Source organism: Narcine bancroftii, chromosome 2, assembly GCF_036971445.1.
Source record: "Narcine bancroftii isolate sNarBan1 chromosome 2, sNarBan1.hap1, whole genome shotgun sequence".
NCBI lineage: Eukaryota > Metazoa > Chordata > Chondrichthyes > Torpediniformes > Narcinidae > Narcine > Narcine bancroftii.
The window spans coordinates 319,447,216-319,466,655 of record NC_091470.1 but is presented as its reverse complement, the minus strand read 5'-3'; the positions used below and the strand labels follow the sequence as shown (position 1 = coordinate 319,466,655).

The following is a 19,440-nucleotide window of genomic DNA, read 5'->3' as shown; positions in this document are numbered from 1 at the left end:
TTAACGTGGACGATGAATGTTTTATTTCGGATGCTTTTTTGTTATTAAATCAAGCTAATGAAAATATTTTAGTTGGGGGAGATTTTAATTGTCTTGGATCCTTTATTGGATGGATCCCCAAAACCTATAAAGAAATCAAAGATGGTGATACAAACTGAGGCCTTGATGAAGGATTTAAATTTGGTGGATATTTGGAGAAGAGTTAATTCTACAGAGAAGAATTTTTCCTTTTACTCGTCTCAACATGATTCATTTTCTAGAATAGATTTTTTTTAGTGTCAGCACATTTACAAGGAAGGGTACTACAGGCGGAATATAAAAGCAGGGTTATATCAGATTATTCTTTTTTTTTCTTGCGTAAGTTCAGAAGTATAAAATAAAATGAATAAAACTGGTCATTAATTTCCTGAGGCTTATAGGTAACTTGAATTCTTCTTTACAGCATTAATAGTCCATAAAACCTGAATAATTCTTATGAATTAAAATTGCTACACAATGTTGTTGAAAATACCAGAGTTCGTTACCTTTGTTAAAGAACAGATTACTTTCTTTTTGTCTGAGAATGCCAATTCAGTAGAAAGTCGTTTTGTGTTATGGGATGCATTCAAAGCTTATTTAAGAGGACAGATTATTAGCTACACCACTAAAGTTAAGAAGCAGTATATAGTAGAAAGTTTAGAATTAGAAAAGCAAATTGATGAATTGGAGAAGGAATTTCAGAAGGAAGTGACAGAAGATAAAAAAAGTGGCTTTGACTAAATTGAAATTACATTATAATACATTGTAGACTTATCAATTTGAACGTTTAATTAATCGATCTAAGCAGTGTTATTATGAGTTGGATGAGAGGGCACATAAGGTACTTGCATGGCAGTTAAAGATGGAACCGGTTTCATGGACTATTAAAGCTGTAAAGAAGAATTCAAGTTACCTATAAGCCTCAGGAAATTAATGACCAGTTTTATTCATTTTATAAAAAATTATATACTTCTGAGGGGAAACAGGATAGTGATTCTATTGATTCTCATTTATCTAAGTTAACGTTATCAGCATTAGACGAGGAGGATGTTATGGATCTGAAAGCTCCATTTACAGAATTAGAGATTAAGGCAGCTATGTTGGAAAAGCCCAATGGGAAGTCACCAGGCGATGATGGGTTTTCAGTGGAATTTTATAAAACTTTTTAATGAAGATTTATCTTTGGTGTTTGAGGAGGTATTACAACAAGCGACTGAACAGTATGAGTTACCAGAATCTTGCTCTAGTGCTTTAATTACAACGATGACTCAAACTTTGTATTTAAATTGATTTTGACTAGTTCAAGAATACCAGATGAACAGACACATATAATGCATAATACAAATTTACTTTTTGAATTTATTCTAATCTTCTTGTCAAACATAAATGAGGAACAATATTTAACTGATATTGCTTTTAAAAATAAATCACATGAGTTAAACTGGCCACCAAAGAATCACAGAATGAGTTTTAAACTTATAATTCAGAGCCCAGGCAAAACAGCTTTCCTGCAGTTTAATATGGAATTATTTCTTTAAGAATGGGATCCATCACCCTTTTTCTGCTGGAAATTACCTATACAATAAAATGCATTTTAAATTTCCATGCCCAGATTGTGACAAGGATCAAATAATGTCAAGATTCCATCTTATTTTTTATTCCATTCTTCTTTCTCCATTCGCTCACAAATAACTTCTTTAAGATATGGTTGAAGGTAGCGTTCATCCTATAAAACCAAAAGAGAAATTTGGTTTTTTTTAAACTAAGTAAATGTTTGAAGGGCAAAATTGTTTTTGTGTACTCAAAAATAATAAAAAATCAGCATGAAACAAGAAGAAGAGCCGTAAATAGGATAGCCATTAGTAAATAATTAGAAAATACCTTTACCAAGTAGATTAGAATGCAAAACATTCCATGTATTCTAGAATATACATATATTTCAGAATGTAGGAAGTTTGAAGAAGAGGAACACTCATGTGGAGTATAGCCAAGGGTAAAAGTGTTGCATCGAACTGGATAAACATCATAAAGCTACATACTGATAATACCGTAAAGAATTCCTACTCGATATTTCCCCATTAAGGGGAAAAAGACAATGGGCAAGTCAACTACTAATGTACATTGACTCATTTAAGCACTGAGCTTGTTGTCTCTTGCACATTGAAATCACCTGTACCTTGGACGGTTGGACATGATTCAAACACGTCAAGACAGTCCTTAATGCATTAAATACTTACCCACTTAAAAGGTAATTTTTTACCTGTTCAAACTTTGTCCACATGTCTTTTGGAAGAATTTGATGCTTCATGCTCAAGTCCAAAGCTCGCTTTAAGCGAAACATTCTGTCATTGTACAGCTTCTCAGGCAACCTTCTCACAGCCTCCCTCACATCTTCATCTTCATACAAGGTGTCATCTCGCACAAGACCTGGAAAGACATACATATGGCACTTTTATGGCCTTTACATTAACTCTATGTCCCACATTTCCAGGACTACCAACAAGAGCATATACTCTGTGTCCCAGTTTTGTGGGACTGGTTTTCTATCCAACCACCAATTGGTTCATACTAGTGTTTGTACCTATAAAGGTTTACCCATGGACATAGTCCAGAGTATATACTATACAAGGTTAAAACTGGTGGGAGTCCAAAGGGTTAAAAGGATATATTCAGTATTTAAGTACAAATGACACCAGTACCAAAAAGAACACATTGAAAGAATAACAGAAATTTAAAAATAATATATTTAAGGGGTTTGCTTTGTGGTTAGTAAGGGAGCTCCTCAGCAAACCAAGCAGATTTACTCTTTTTTCCTTCAATAGGTGAGAGAATAGTGAAAATCAAAAATTATATAACGATACTAAGTAAAAAAAAATTGCCCAAAGGCTACAAGGAAATACATGACATGTCTTGGAGGAGATTGTTGCTTACTGGGATTGAAATGTACAGAGTGTTGTTATGTGGCTGGGTTAGCAATCCAAAGAATATAATTTTAAATTTACCTTATATTTTGGCCTATAAGTGGACCTCCTTTTTAGCTTCATTTTAATGGTTTTATGGTATATCCAGCCTACAAGCCAACCCCCATTTTCTGGCTGTCCAGGCCTCCAAGCAACAACCCAAAAAATTTTAAAACACCCAACCACCAAGCAACAAACTGTAAATGACCCTAACCAGGTAAAAAGAAACAGTAAAAAAAAACCCTTGGTCTACCAGGCAAGAGAAGAAACCTTGGCCTATGTGGCAAGAGTGGCGACCTCATTCTCCCAGCAGGAGCAGGAACCTCGGACTAGTAGCAGAGTGACGACCTCATTCTCCCAGTGGGAGTGGGAACCTCCTGCTGGGAAAATGAGACTGCTGTTCCTGCTCCAGAGAACAAGGCTGCAGCTTCTGCCATGTGGCAGAAGCAGTGACTTCGTTCTCCCAAGCAAGAACGGTGACCTCAGCCTACGTGGCAGAAGTGCCGAACTAGGTTTACTGGGCAGGAGCAGCTTCCTCAAGGTCCTGGGTAGGTGAGGACCTTGGGCTCTATAAATGTAGAATGTCTGGGTGGATTAGGGTGGGGCCTGGCAGTGGGGAGGTGTCGGGGAACGGCAGCGCCAGCAGTGAGGAGATGCTTCCAGGGTCGACTAATATGCCAAATTGGTGATTCCAGGATTGATTTATAAGCTAAATCAGTGTCAAACAGTTTTTGACTTGAAGTAAAGGTCTCAAAAGTATATCTGGTATATAACTCAACCCCATTTTTTAAGTAATTTTTTAGGGTTTTACAACTTGACTTATATGCCGAAATATACAGATAATATAAAAATATTTTCTCCATGGTTCACTATTGAGAATAGGTTCCAGCAACTTCGCCACTTTTAATCAGCACTCTATAAGTCTGATGGGAATATGCATCTACGCTAAATCTTACCTCAAATCACACCATACTCAAATCTACAATCAATTCTTTAAATATTTGCAAGTCCGACATTTTCTTAAATCACAAGTTTTTATTTTTCCAAGAGAGTCTGAATCAAATTTTGTATATTTTTTTTAGCTTAATGCCTTCTTGTAAAGGTTTAATATCTATTATTTATGAGAAATTGTTATGTTTAAATCAGACTTCATTAGTTAAAATCAAAAATGCTTGGGAACAGGATACAAATTTAACTATATCGGATGTGGATTGGGACACAGTGCTTAAATTGGTTAATAGATCTTCATTATGTGCTCGACATTGTCTATTAGAATTCAAAGTGAAAGATAGAGCACATATGTCTAAGGCTAAATTATCTTGCTTTTATTCCAATACGACTCCATGGTGTGACAGGTGTCACAAGTTAATATGAATTAACTTCATTAATTCATATGTCTGGACTTGTTCTAGCCTAGAAAAACACTGGAGAGAGGTTTTCCATATTCCATCAAAAACTTTCAAGAGATTTAACACTGAACCCTTTGGTGGCCCTCTTCAGTACAATGGGAGGGAAAGATTTTTCTTTATTTTTGGTTCAGAGCAATGCTATTTCTCTTGCCTCTCTTTTGGCGAGGCGTGCGATTTTACTTAAATGGAAGGATACTGGCCCTCCTTCTCATGATCAGTGGTTGTAGGACATCATGTCCTGTTTGAATATGGAAAAGATTCTTTATTCAATTGATAATTCAGGTGAAGGATTCTAGAAGTTTATGGGGGGTCATTTATGACTCACTATCTTACTTTATAATTTTACTCCAATGTAACTAAATTGTCTGACTTGTATCTTTTCCACATTCCTTATATTAATTTCTTTTAATCTTCATTTTTCTTTTAATACCAATTATATATAGTATCTGACAATGTGGTTAAGTAAGGGGTTTGAGTTTTTCCTCCTTTACTATTTTCTTCTTTTTTTTTTACATTATTAGTTTTTTTTCTAAAAAAGGTATATACTATTTAGAATATGAATTATGGATATGATTTGCAATTTATGTTAGTGATATACAGAATATCTTATTTAGTTTGTGTAACTGCCCATAGCATCTTATTGAATTGTACCTTTTTTGTTTGTATAAGTTTTTATTAAAATCAATTAAAATATTTTTAAAAGAAAATACACAATTGCAATTCTTCATCATCATCAGGTCAAGATCTTTGATCTTTCTATTTATCAACATATTGGGAGAACCTGCTCAATAAGATTGCACCAATTCAAGGAAACTTCTTATGACCACCATCTTGAAGGCATCAGGGATGACCAGTAAATACTGCCCATGTGAGCAGTATTTACTGGTATACTGCCCATTTCCATATACTGAATATTGAATTAAAAATGTAGAAAAAATATTTAGTAGAAACTTACCTAACTTGTTAAATCCAGCAGCATTGTAGTACCATTTCTGAAATTTCTGAAGCAAATTAGTTGTTGCTTTGACTATGGGAGGAAAATAAAATATGTTACTCTTCTGTGGAAGGAAACTCTAAAATCAAATGATTGAATTTTGTTTTAATCTTTCTTTATCTCTGAATTAGAGTTAACGATGTCTGTGCTGACTGTGATGCCAATTGACTTTCATCAGTAGCATTATGGTCTACACCCCTCCATTCATGTACTCATCCGAATGCCTCTTAAACTTTATCATTGTATCTGCCTCCACCACCTTCCCAGTGTGCATTCCAGGTGCCTACCGTTCTACATAAAACATTCCTCACAAATCACCTTGAAATTTTTCTTCTCTCACTTTTTAAAGTCATGCCCTCTAGAAAACACCCTGGGAAAAAAAAAACTCTATCCTATTTATGCCTGTAAATATCTCTCAGCCTTCGACACTCAAGAAAACAACTCAAGTTTCTCCAATCTCTCTTAGAGCTAATACTCTAGAATATAGGCAAATTCCTAGTGAACCTCTTCTGCACCCTCTCCAAAGCCAACACAGCCTTCCTGCAAAACGTCTGCTGACTTTCACACTCAATACTCTGACCAATGAAGGTAGATAGGATGAATACCTTCTTTATCACCCTATCTACTTTAGTGGCAATTTTCAAACATCTGTTGAATTAAGGAACATGGAGAAAAGGCAGGTACGTGGAAATGAGCCTATCATCAGATTAGCCATGATCTCAGTGAATGGCAGAGCAAGCTCAACGAACTGGATGGCCTACTCCTGCTCCTACTTCTTCAGTTGTGTTCAGAGTAGAGGGGCCAAAGGGTCTGTTTTCTGTGCTGTGATGTTCTATGGTTCTGTTTGACAGTGGGTCATGAACAAAATCAAGATGTAAGAATGTGGTCTCTGGAAGGTAGAGATCAGTTCACCAGACTACTATTGCACCATTCTTGTTAGCAGGTTTGATGATGGTACCAGAATTAATTCTGTTTGAGTGGAATTGAGGAAGTTCAGAGGAAGATAGGGGTGACACTGTTAGCGTAGCATTTAGCACAATGCTATTACAGGGCCAGCAACCCAGCGCTGTCTGTCGTGTCAGCTTGGGTTTTTCCCCAGGTGCTCCTGTTTCTGCCCACCCTTCCAAACCTATGGGAGCTATAGAGTGATTGGTGTATTTGGGGGGGCACAGACTTGTGGGCTGGAAGGACCTATGACTGTGCTGTACATCTAATTTACTTTAAATTTAGGATGAGTTAGATTTAGTGGAATGGGAAAATTAGGGCAAATGACATCAGCCAAATCAAAAACAGAACAAGAAAAAGGCAAGAGGCCAAAGGGAGGGTTCTGAAAATTCCAAGTTCCAAAGGAGAAAAACAATCACGCAGATTGGCAGTTTTATCTAAGTTATGGTTTGTAATCATTCAAATATAATGCAACACTTTTAAAAATTTCACTTCTTATGAAGTAACAAACTATATATAACTGATCGAAACAGTCTAGAAAGATCCTACTTCTCCACATTGTCTCTTTTTTAAAAACGATTCCCAATTTCCAATTGGTGGATTATCACCAGGGGATGCAAGAATGAGGCCGTGTTATGCTGGAAGTTGAGAGCCTAGGAGCAAGTTATGGCCTGTGCAAAATCATAAATGGTTGAGAGCAATGCATTCCAATGGCAGCTCATCAGTAACCAGAGATCAGGACCAGAAGCGATGAACTGACCATTTCTACCCACGGAGACTGCCTGAGCCACTGAGATCCTGCAAAATCTCATTATGTTGCTCTAGATTCCACTACATGCACTTTTTGTATTTCTAATTAGAAAGACCATGAAGCCCATTAGGAAACACTTACAAGCTGCGCGAAGCGGCGTGAGAAACAGATACAACATCCAAACTAAATACACACTTGAAGGTGGGATTTTTGTGGGACTGGGAACCTCCACCTACAGGAGATGGGTCATCTGTAATCTTTATGCTGGATTCCGTTCCGAGTCACCTTGAGATCCCCGGCAAGGCCACCCCAACACCAGCAATGAACTGAAGCAGCGACTGGCTCTCCAGGTTATCGTGCAAGGACACGGGTGGGTGCAGGGCGCCCAGCAGGCACCGTACCCGGCCTGAACGCTCTCCCCGCCAGTTCCACCGTGCACTCGCTGGCCCGCCCCGACGGCCACCCTAGGCCTGGCTCCACTGCCGCTGCACAACTAGCGCTGCCTCGAAGCCGTTCGCACCACACACACACACCCCCTCCCCTCCCTCCCCGTCCGCCGCGCCGATTCCCAAAGCACCAGCTCGGACCTGGGGCACGCGCCGCCATCCTCGCTCGCTCGCCCGACACACGACCTGTCGACGTCCTGAAAGTCACCGCCGGCCCCAGTGACGCAAGAACGTTGCGTCCGTGACGTACACGCGGAAGGACGTGGAGAGCAGGACCCTGAAGGAAGAGCAGGCCATTTGGCCCCTCCATCTCTCAAGATCGTGGTTGAGTTTCTAATTTTCCTCCACTATCATCATCCAGAAGGTCTCAATATCCAGAAGGTCTTTTAGTCGAATCATCTCTTTGACCTTCCAAAGGCCTCCTGGACGGAGAAGTTCCAAGTGACCGCCTCTCTGCTTCCAGGTATCCCAGACCTGAACGGAGTGCCGCTTATTCTGTGAATGTGTCTCCTAAATGTCCTCTCTGTCCAGTTCAGAATGCTTGAATAATATTTCTCCCATTGCTGCGCACTCGCGAGAATATACATCAAAGCAACTTGTTCTCAGTTGGCAAGTCAACCATCCCTGGAATTCGCATGGCAAGTTTATTTGGAGCAAAATACAAAAGGATTCTTCTGCAAGCAAACACGATATCTCTCACATTCCTATAACCGGGCAAAGGACAATCACAGAGTAATATCGCAATGAAAAGCCAGGGCAGAATGATGACACTCTTATGGAGTACATTCAGGAGCGAGGAAGAAACTTTTTAAACCTGTTGGTGAATGCTTTCATTGTCTTAAATCTTCTCCTTGATGGGAGGAGGAAGACGAGAATCCCTCTAGATTGTGATGGGTCCCTCAATATGCCTTTCCTAGGCAGCGGAAGTTGTGGATGGAGACCATAGAGGGTAGGAAAGTATGGCTATGCTCTAAACCAGCCATTCTCAATGGGGGGCCACAGCACATTTAATTAAAAGTCTTGTTTTATTTTCACCTCACATTCTCCATTCTGCGGATGGCCTCGGTACCAGCGGTCTCCAGTCAGACTCTTTCAATCCTAAAAATGTTACGGAAGGTACCATAAATATACACGTCCTGGCGCAGACAGACATTTGCTTGTTCCATTTGGGTTAGGACCTTTTCCAGTTTTGATAGATGCTCTGAGTTGACTCGACCTGTATTTATGATGTCACCCTTGTGGTAGCTGCTTCGTCAGTGGGCTTGGGTGTAGTATTGTCACAGGTGATGGAAAAGGGGGAACAACTAGTAGCTTATGCTTTCTGGTCTTTGACAGGTTGTGAATGTAATTAAATTCAACAGGAAAAAGAAAGGCTTGCCATAATATTTTGGTTCAAACGATTTCACCAATAATTATATGGTAGGAAGTTTACCTTGGTAACATATAACAAACCACTGAGTTTGATTCTAGGCCCTAGAAAGGGGATTCCAGTGCTAGCTGTAACAAGAATTCAAAGGTGGGCCATGCAGCTCGCCGCATATCATTACAATATAAAACATAAACCAGCAACATAAAATGGCCATGCTGATGCCCTATCTCACTTGCCTCTACCTGAAACTGAACAGAAAGATGAGATAATTAAATGGATGGCAGAAGTTATAGCTATTAATCAGGAACAACTTCATTCCTTACTAATTACAGCAAATACTATCAGCAAAGAAGTACGGAAAGAAGCTACACTGTCAAAGATTCTATATTTAATATTAAATGGGTGGCCCAAGGCCAAAGCTACTTTTCCCGAATGGGATCTTTATTATACACAATACAATGAAATATCAATTGAAGAAGGTTGTTTATTAAGGGGATCAGGACAATCATTCCTACGAAATGGCATGTAAAGGTAAAGGTTCCATTACTGTCATGAAATATTACATTTAGAACATAACATACATGAAATTCTCAACTGTGTGACCCGGTACAACAATGACACCATCTACCAATTTGCCAATGATACGACAGTAGTGGGTTGTATAAAGGAAGGAGATGAATCAGGATCCAGGATTGAGATTGAAAACTTGGCTGAATGGTGCACCAACAACAATCTTGCACTCATTGTCACTAAAACAAAGTTGACTTCAGGAAAGGAAAGCAAGAGGTGTACAATCCAGTGATCATTGGGGAGTATGTTATATACAAGAATACCTCGATCCAATTGAACATCAACATTAGCAAATTTCTCTACATTTAGCAATAAGTTTTGTCGTTTCTTGACCAGTTGAAGGCTGATCTGTTGTCAATGAAGAGTATGTATTAGTTGCTCTTTTCAAGGTGATCCAGTGTTGAATGGAGAGCCAGTGATATACATCTGCTGTGGAGCAATTGTGACAATAGGTGAATTGCAGTTGGTTCAGATCTTTGCTTAAGTATGTGTTAATTCTGGCCATGACCAGTAGATGTTAGTGCTACTGGGTAATAGTTGTCAAGGCAGCTCATACTGTTTTTCTTTGGCACCAGGATGATTGATGCCCATTTAAAGCACGTGGGAACCTCTGAATGCAGCAATAAGAGGTTAAAAATGTCCATGAACACTGGCTAGATGGTTGGTGCAGATTTTCAGTACCTTGCCAGATACGCCGTCAGGGCCTGATGCCTTGTGAGGGTTTACCCTCTTGAATGATGTTTTGACATCGTCTTCAGAGACAGATATCACAGGGTCCTCAGCCTTTGCAGGGATTCCAGTAGGCACTGTTTGGTTCTCCTCCTCAAAGCAGGCATAGAAGGTTGCTTGACAAACCTATTGGCATTATTTGAAGAAATGACAAGCAGGTTGCATTAGGGAGATGCAGTGGATGTTGTGAATTTGAATTTTCAGAAGGCCTTTGACAAGCTGCCGCACATGAGGCTACTTAACAAGATAGTGGTATAACTGGAAACATACTAGTGTGAGTAGAGCATTGGCTGATTGGCAGGAACCAGAGAGTTGGAATAAAGGGATCCTATTCTGGTTGGCTGCCAGTTGGTAATGATGTTACAGTCAGTGTTGGGGCTGCTTCTTTTTATGTTGTATATTAATGATTTGGATTATGGAATTAATGGCTTTTTGCCCAAGTTTGATATGAAGGTAGGTGGAGGAGCAGGTAGTTTTGAGGAAACAGGGAGGCTGCAGAAGGACTTAGACAAATTAGGAGAATGGACAGAGAAATGGTAAATGAAGTACAATATTAGAAAATGTACTATCATGCACTTTGTTAGAAAAAATAAACAGGAAGATTATATTTTTTAAATGGGAAGAAAATTAAAAATACCCAGATGGAAAGGGACCTGGGAGTCCTCGTGCAAGATAGCCTGAAGGTAAACTTGCATGTTGAGTCAGTGGTGAAGAAGGCAAATGCAATGCTATTCATTTCAAGAGGAATAGAATAAGACATAGTAGAATATAGAATTTTCCATGATGTGAGTGTTAACTTAAATCAAATATAAAGAAATGTATGACAAATAAAGAGAATCCATCACAACTTTATTAGCTTTGTAAAGCAGGTGCTCCGTTATACGTGAAGACCTGTTATAACCTACAATACGGTCTTTCTGCAAGAAAGCCAATACACAGATGGGTACAAGCCTTTGTATATGGTTTACCTTCCCATTCTGCAGCCTGTTTGCGACTATCCACAGGACCTGTAATCAGCAGACTTCAGCAAAATATCTAGCATGAGTTTTGAGAACAGCATGGCCTTGGCTCACATGTCTGGCAGCTGCACTACTAAAAGAAAACAATTTAATTAACAGACTCTTATATTTTCCCAGCGGTTGCAAGGGAACTGCTCTCCTGCCTGGTAGAACTTGTTAGACAATAGACAATAGGAGCTGGAGTAGGCACTTCGGCCCGTCAAGTCAGCACCGCCATTTTACAGATCATGGCTGATCACTACTATCAGTACCCCTTTCCAGCCTTATCCCCATAACCCTTAACTCCTTTGCCCACAACTTCTCCTTTGACTCATCCCATTTTTTCCAAGTCAAAGGAATAACCATAGTACCATCGCAGGTCCCAGTTTTACCTGCCTTTTTATTGGCTTTGTGGAGCAATCCATGAGGCTCCTTATTTCTTACTCCACTACCTTGATGGTACCTCATGCACTCATGATGAGCTTGTCAACTTCATTCACTTTGCTGCTAACTTTCTCCTGACCTCAAATTCACTTGGTCCATCTCTGGCGACACTCATCTTTCTTGATCTCTTCATCTCCATCTGGGGAGAGAAACTTTCTAAAGATATTTTCTACAAACCTGCCAACTCCCACAACTACCTCAGCTACACTTCTTCACACCCAGTCCCCATGTAACGATTCTACTCCTTTCTCTCAATTCCTCTGTCTCCATCACATCTACTCCCAAGATGAGGTCTTCCATTCCAGAATCATCAAAGATGTTATGACAGATTATAGATATGTTTTTGAGAGATAAATTGGGGAAGGTTTTTTTTTAAGTGTAGGTCACATACAAACACTTCAAAACAGATCTCATTTAAAATACTGGAGCTCTGCTCAAGCTAGACAGATTGGCTCCAAGAGCCTTTGTAAAAGCTTTGGAGCGTGCATAGTATAAGAATTGCCTGCAACCAGGAAACTTGGAGGAATGAGAAATGAGATTGGACTGTGAATCAACAAACTTTTCTAAACTTACTTACATATTATATACACAGGTGCTTAAAATTAGAAAGGGGTTAAGTTAGTTAGGTTAATAGTAATAATTTAAAGTGTGATCCTGTTTTCATATTTAAAGATAATTAAAAGCAACTTTTGTTTAAGTAACCATTTGTCTTGGGGTTTTTGTGTCCTCTGGGCTCGTAACAATGTCCTCCTTCTTCATAAAACATGGTTTCCCCTCCACCACCATAAACTCAGCCCTTACCTGCATCTTCTCCATTTCCTGCATATCTGCCCTGGTCCCGCTGCCTCTAGACACAACAAGAACAGTATTTCCCCATGTCCTCACCTTCCAGCCCACCAGTCTCTGCATCCAACACATTACCTCCACAATTTCCATCATGTACAACATGATCCCACCTCCAGATACCCTCTCTGCTTCCATAGGGACCATGGCTTCTTCTTCCACTCCATCCTTCCCACCAACAGCTCCTTTGGTACCTTCCCCTGCATCTGCAAGAAGTGCCACATTTGAACTCACACCCCCTCCCTCACCACCATTTTGGGCCCCAAATAGTCCTTCCAAGTGAAGTAACACTTCACATCTACAGGAGTCATCTACTGCATCCGGTACTCCCGATGTGTTCTCCTTTACATTGGAGAAGCTGAACTCAGACTGGGACGTTGCATCATTGAGCATCTTAGCTCTGTCTGCTGCAATAGTGTGGATCTCCCAGCTCTCCCAGTGGCAACCCATTTCAGTTATCTGCCCTATTCCTATGGTCTCATGCACTGCCCAACTGAGACCTCCTGCTAATTGGTAGCACAAAGCATCTTATTCCATTTGGACTGCCTCCAATCAGAAGGTATTAATTTTGACTTCTCAAATCTCCATCTATCACTATTTTTCCTTTCCTCTGGATCTCACTCTTTCCTTTTCCCTCTATCTCCTTTCCAGAGCCACTCCCTCCATCTATCAATTCTTTCTTCTGTCCATGCCCAATTATCACCTTTTGTCTGTTGGTCTGTGCTCCTTCCCTTGCCCTTTCTTTCCTTCTCCCCAGCTTTTAATTCAGACATCTACCTGCTTTTTACTTGTACCTTCAATTAGGGCTCAGGCCCGAATATCAAGTAATATATATTTCTTTGGCTTGGCTTCGCGGACGAAGATTTATGGAGGGGTATGTCCATGTCTGCTGCAGGCCCGTTGGTGACTGACAAGTCCGATGTGGGACAGTCAGGCACAGTTGCAGCGGTTGCAAAGGAAAATTGGTTGGTTGGGGTTGGGTGTTGGGTTTTTCCTCCTTTGTCTTTTGTCAGTGAGGTGGGCTCTGCGGTCTTCTTCAAAGGAGGTTGCTGCCCGCCGAACTGTGAGGCACCAAGATGCACGGTTGGAGGCGAGATCAGCCCACTGGCGGTGGTCAATGTGGCAGGCACCAAGAGATTTCTTTAAGCAGTCCTTGTACCTCTTCTTTGGTGCACCTCTGTCTTGGTGGCCAGTGGGGAGCTCACCATAGAACACGATCTTGGGAAGGCGATGGTCCTCCATTCTGGAGACGTGACCCACCCAGCGCAGTTGGGTGCTTGCGGATTCTGCCAGCTCGAGTACTTCGATGTTGGTGATGAAGTCATTCCAATGAATATATCTTTATCTTATTTATATATCTTACAGTCATTGCGGGACCTGGTGAGTTTTTCCAGCATTTCTGTGTTTTCAATCAACTCTCATTAGTTTAGTATTGTCAGCAAACTTGAAAATATAATGTTTTGTCTCATCTAAGATGTTTTCCATGTGCATGCATTCTTTTGTGGTCCCTCAAAATCAAGGATGACTTGTTACCACTCTGATCCTGTGGGTTCTGCAACGATTAACAAGTACCTGTGGGACCTGCAGAATTCATCACAGGTGGAGCAGGTAATGGCTAACTGTATGGATGGTTGGATAGTTTGTGAGGTGAAATGGTCCTTCTGCTATGTTCTCTTTATGCAGGGAATTGAAGTTCTCAATACCACAAGGACTCTCCTTCTTCACTTACAGCAGTCACGTATCAGAAATTTGCAAGGACTTTACACTCTTTGAAGGAAGTTTTGAGAAGGTTTTAAATTCTTTCTTCTGTTTACATGGTAATATCTTCCTCTGACAGCTTGAAAAAGAATAAAGAGTGCATATTTCAGGAGCCTGGTATCAGTCATGTAGTCTGTATAGTACATCATACTAATGTCTCATTGCTGGTGTAGTGGCATGAGAGAGGATGACATATCCTTCCAGTTGATTGGACAATTTTGCAGAAAAAAATTAGTTTATTTTAAATTTCCAGAATCAGTAATTTTTATTTTCATTTGTTGAATTCACTGCTATTTCTCTTCCAAGAATGGTTAATGTGAAGATAAAGCTCAACCTGGTGAGTATTTCCAGCACTTTGTTTTCTAGTTGGGACTGGACTTGGATGTAAAGAGCATAATTTCCATATAACATACAATTTGGAAGTTTAATATTCTACTAGGTGAGGAATAGATTTTTAAGGATTATGAGGCAATAAATGGACAGATAGGTGGCAGATGAAATTTAATGGGAAGACATTTTAATTTTCCCACTTTGATACAATCAAAAGCTAATGTAAACTGGACAGCACAATTTTTAAAGGGGTACAAGATCAGAGAACTGGAAGTATAGTGTGGGGAATTTTGGTCAAATGGTAGAATGCTTACTTAGCATGCGAGAGGTAGTGGGATCAATACCTGCATTCTTCATTGTAGGTCAGCACGTTTGGTGTAGAGGTTAGCACCATGCCTATACATTATCAGTGATCAGGACAAAGGTTCGAATCCTGTGTTGTCTGTAGGAAGTTTGTATGTTCTCCCCGTGTCTTTGTGGGTTTTCCCTGGGGGCTCTGGTTTCCTCCCACCATTTGAAACTTACTGGGGGTTGTAGGTTAATTGGTTGTAATTGAGTGGCCCACACATGTGGGGTGAAATGGCCTGTTACTGTGCTGTAGGTATGTCTAAATTTAAATGTCTAAATATATTTGCATGATTTATTGAAAGTGGAAAGGCAAGCTGAGAAAGTGTCCAAAATAGTCTTTCTAATCCTGTAGTTCAATGAGCTCAGATTTAAAAAGGGTTCAAGGTAGAAGCCCTGCCAAGTGAGCACTGGCAAATCCAGAGGTAAAAGGACATACAAGGGCTTTAACAGCACATGAGTGGGCTGGGCAATGTTACTGAGATACTCTATGAAAAATAGCAAGACATCAGAAACTTAACATCTTGCTTGAAAACATTTACCTTAGTCACAGTGGTCAGAAAAAGGGAGAGCATGGGAATGGAGCCTACAGTGGGATTTAGTACATGGTTTTGTGTCAGAGATAAATTGGGAAAGGTTTGTTAGAGTAGCTCACATACAAACACTTTAAAACAGATTTTATTTGAAATACTGGAGTCATAGTGGCTTCTCACACCTTTTTGCAAGAGCTTTGAAGAGTGCTCCAGAGACATCACTAATGTATTATTGTCTACTAAGGCAACAGATGAAAGAGTAGGCTGGAGCTGCTGTGGTCTGAAAGGAGTTTTGCTGTTGTAAGAGGGTCATGTGGTTTTGCAAGCTGGGACTGGAACAGAACAAGCAGGCAAGCTTTTGGAAGACAGCCTGGTCGAAGCCCTTGCGGTTCAAGCAAGGGGAGAGGACTGGCTGTCTAATGTTTTACTTGGAATAAGTGAAACAGAAAAGAATTCTGTGGTGTCCTGAAAGAAAGAGGTTATCATCTGGAGAACCCTGACCCAGCAAGTTTCGTCAGCAAGACACAGGTGATTGATGGAAGTACACAAGTTGTGGATGTCCTGGAACAACACATCTCTCTCTGAAAACCAACAAGAACGTTCCCATTTACCTTTTGAGCATCAAAGCCTGGTGAACTTTATACATGTTGAATTCTGTGCACAGTATAAGAATTGCCTGCAACCAGTGAACTTGGAGGAATGAGAAGTGAGACTGGACTGTGAACCAAAGAACTTTTCTGAACTTACACACACACATTACATACACGTAGTTCTGTTTTCACAAGAGAGGATACAAATAACCTCCCAAGGATGTTGGGAAACAGAGACTAATGCAAGGGAGGAGCTGAAAGAAATCAGTATCTCTAAGGACATGGTTTTGGGGAAATTGAAGGCTGATAAATCCCAAGGGCCAGATAATCTACATCAGGGGTGTCAAACTCAAATTCACGGAGGGCCAAAATTAAAAACTTGGACTAAGTCGAGGGCCGAACTAAATATTTATTGAAAATTTTCAACAATATCTGCATGTTTTCTTTTCTTTCAACATATGTAATGTTAAACTTTTTCTTATTAAAATAAATGTTTAATAATATGTTTAATAAACTCTTTCCAGAAGCATTAACAAATGAGAAATAAAATATTCAATAAATAATATTTCTCTATAGAGGATTTGTCAAATGTTGCTAGTGTGCTGTCGAATAGTAAAATCTGAGGGCTATTGAGAATGTGGGAGAATAACATGATTCCTGAAACAATCAAATGGGTGACTGATTGTGGGCATGAACTCTAGCAGGGTTATTTGCCATGCCCTTTTTCCATTGGTACAGATATCCTTTGATTTACACACTTTTCAAGTTTTATGCCTAATGAGCTTGTATCCAGGTGCAGGACCATTTTTAACCAGGAATATAATTATCACTGTGACATGAAACTATTGGAAGATCGTTTTATCCTGAGATTAAAGTTCATAATCCTTACTCAGGCCTGTGTGCGGGAGGGCGGGGTTTGCGGGCGATCGGGTTGGACAACGACAGTGCAGGGGCATCGGCTCTCGCTGCAGGGCAGCATCTCGGCGGATCAGCGGCCCCGTCACCGTGAATCGCGGGTCGGCCTGCGGCAGGGAGGGGGAGTGGGCAACGGTCCTGGCAAGGTCAGGCCTCCCCTGAGTTTCTGCCGGACCCCCCTTGACCTGCTGAGTTTCTCTCGGACCCCTCTTGACCTGCTGAGTTTCTCCCGGACCTCCCTTGACCTGCTGAGTTTCTCCCGGAAACCCCTTGACTTGCTGAGTTTCTCCTGGACCTCCCTTGACCTGCTGAGTTTCTCCCGGACCCCTCTTGACCTGTTGTTTCTCCCGGACCTCCCTTGACCTGCTGAGTTTCTCTCAGACCCCCCTTTGACCTGCTGAGTTTCTCCTGGATCCCCCTTTGACCTGCTGAGTTTCTCCCGGACCCCCTTTGACCTGCTGAGTTTCTCCCTTCTGGTGTTTTTACGAGAACCACAGACTTACGCTCATACATTGATGAGGGGGATCAAGGGCCAAACATTGTCAGGTACCTCTCTGCTGGATAAAGGATATGGTTTAAGCCGCTGAGTTTCTCCAGTGTTGGGTTTTCACGAGGTAGAGTCAAAGGGCTGAAGGGCCTGTTTCTGATCTGTAATGTTCTAAGGACCCTGCTCATCTTTCCGTGCCGGTGTCCCAGGACCTTTCCAGGGCAATCTCCGCGCTCAGGACCGCTCTGGGATCCCGGTCAGCGGTGGAGGAGCAGGTGAGCGTGGCTAATCCCGATCCAACTCACGCCACTCCCGAGATTGGCGGGGGGGTTCCACCCTACCTGCCCGACCAGCCTCGCTCTCCACATGTACTCCGGGCACCCGCCGCTGGTCCGGTGGGAAGGCGCAGGGCGGCCGGCGCCCCCATCGCCCGGTGGGGAGCCCCAATCTTCCCTCCAGCGTCCCGACTCCATCTGCAGCTCCAAGAAACGCTGTGCCACTGGGGTTCTGAGTGCTGGGAAGCGGCCTTGGCTTCCCCTGACACTGGCCAGGCCGCGCTGCGGTGGGGGAGTGGGCGGGGGGACACGACAGCATGTTTATAAACCACCCACCACTACTTTTCAAGGACCAGGATTTTTCTCTCTCTCTCTCACCCTGGGACACAGTGGTTACTGTGCATGCGCTATACTGGCGCGGCGGCCAGCGGGCCACCTCTAATACATTTTTGATATGATCTTGCGGGCCAAATACAATTTGGCCCGCGGGCCAGAGTTTGACATGTGTGATCTACATCCTAGGGTACTGAAAAGAAGTGGACATTCAGATAGCAGATGCTTTAAGAATTATTTTCCAGAACTTGATAGACTCAGGATCAGTACCCATGGATTGGAGGGTAGCTAATGTTACCCCACTATTTAAAAAGTGGGGTAGAGATAAAGCAGGGAATTATAGGCTGGTGAACCTTACATCAGTAGTGGGCAAAATGATGGAATCCATTATTAAGGATGTAATAGAGGAGCATATGACTAGCAGAGAAGGGATCGGACAGAGTCAACTAGCAGAGAAGGGATTGGACAGAGTCAACATGGATTTACAAAAGGTAAATCATGCTTGACAAATCTATTGGAATTCTTTGAGATGGTGACAGGTAAAATAGATGGGGAGGAGCCAGTGGATGTGGTGTACCTGGATTTCCAAAAGGCATTCGATAAGGTCCCACATAAACGACTGCATGCAAAATCAAGGCTCATGGGACTGGGGGCAAGGTATTGATGTGGATTGAGAACTGACTGGCAGATAGAAGACAGAGAGTAGGGATAAACGGCTCAGTTTCTGAGTGGCAGGCAGTGACCAGTGGGGTGCCACAGGGATCTGTACTGGGACCCCAGCTGTTCACAATTTACATTAATGATCTAGATGAGGGGATTGGATGTAATATTTCCAAATTTGCAGACGACACTAAGCTAGGACGACACTGCGCACTGAAGAGGGGGTCAGGAAGCTCCAGTGTGATTTGGATAAATTGGGGAACTGGGCAGATACATGGCAAATGCACTACAATGTAGATAAATGTGAGGTTATCCACTTTGGTAATACAAACCAGAGGGCAGATTACTATTTGAATAGCAATAGATTGGGAGATGGGGAAGTGCAGAGAGACCTAGGGGTTCTTGTGCACCATTCACTGAAGGCGAGCATGCAGGTACAGCAGGCGGTTAAAAAGGCAAATGGTATATTGGCCTTCATATCAAGAGGGTTTATAGGAATAAGGATACCTTACTGCAGTTGTACAGAGCCTTGGTGAGACCTCACCTGGAGTATTGTGTGCAGTTTTGGTCACCTTATCTGAGGAAGGATATTCTTGCAATGGAGGGAGTGCAAAGGCGATTCACCAGGCTGATACCTGGAATGGCAGGAATAACTTGAGGAACTATTGCGCAATTTGGGATTGTACTCGCTGGAGTTTAGAAGATTGAGAGGGGATCTCATAGAGACATAAAATTCTG

The 19,440-nt window shown here is 41.5% G+C and overlaps 1 protein-coding gene across 1 annotated transcript; it reads right to left on the bottom strand.

Moving 5' to 3' along the window:
• Nucleotides 1-1,359: 1,359 nt before the first annotated feature.
• On the bottom strand, nt 1,360-7,771 carry uqcrb (ubiquinol-cytochrome c reductase binding protein). Its single transcript, XM_069921806.1, has 4 exons — nt 7,665-7,771; nt 5,343-5,414; nt 2,279-2,445; nt 1,360-1,744 (listed from the first exon to the last, which is right to left on the bottom strand). The coding sequence occupies exons 1-4, from the start codon at nt 7,681-7,683 to the stop codon at nt 1,667-1,669; spliced, it is 336 nt and encodes a 111-aa protein (XP_069777907.1). The 5' UTR covers nt 7,684-7,771; the 3' UTR covers nt 1,360-1,666.
• Between the last annotated feature and the right edge of the window lie 11,669 nt (nt 7,772-19,440).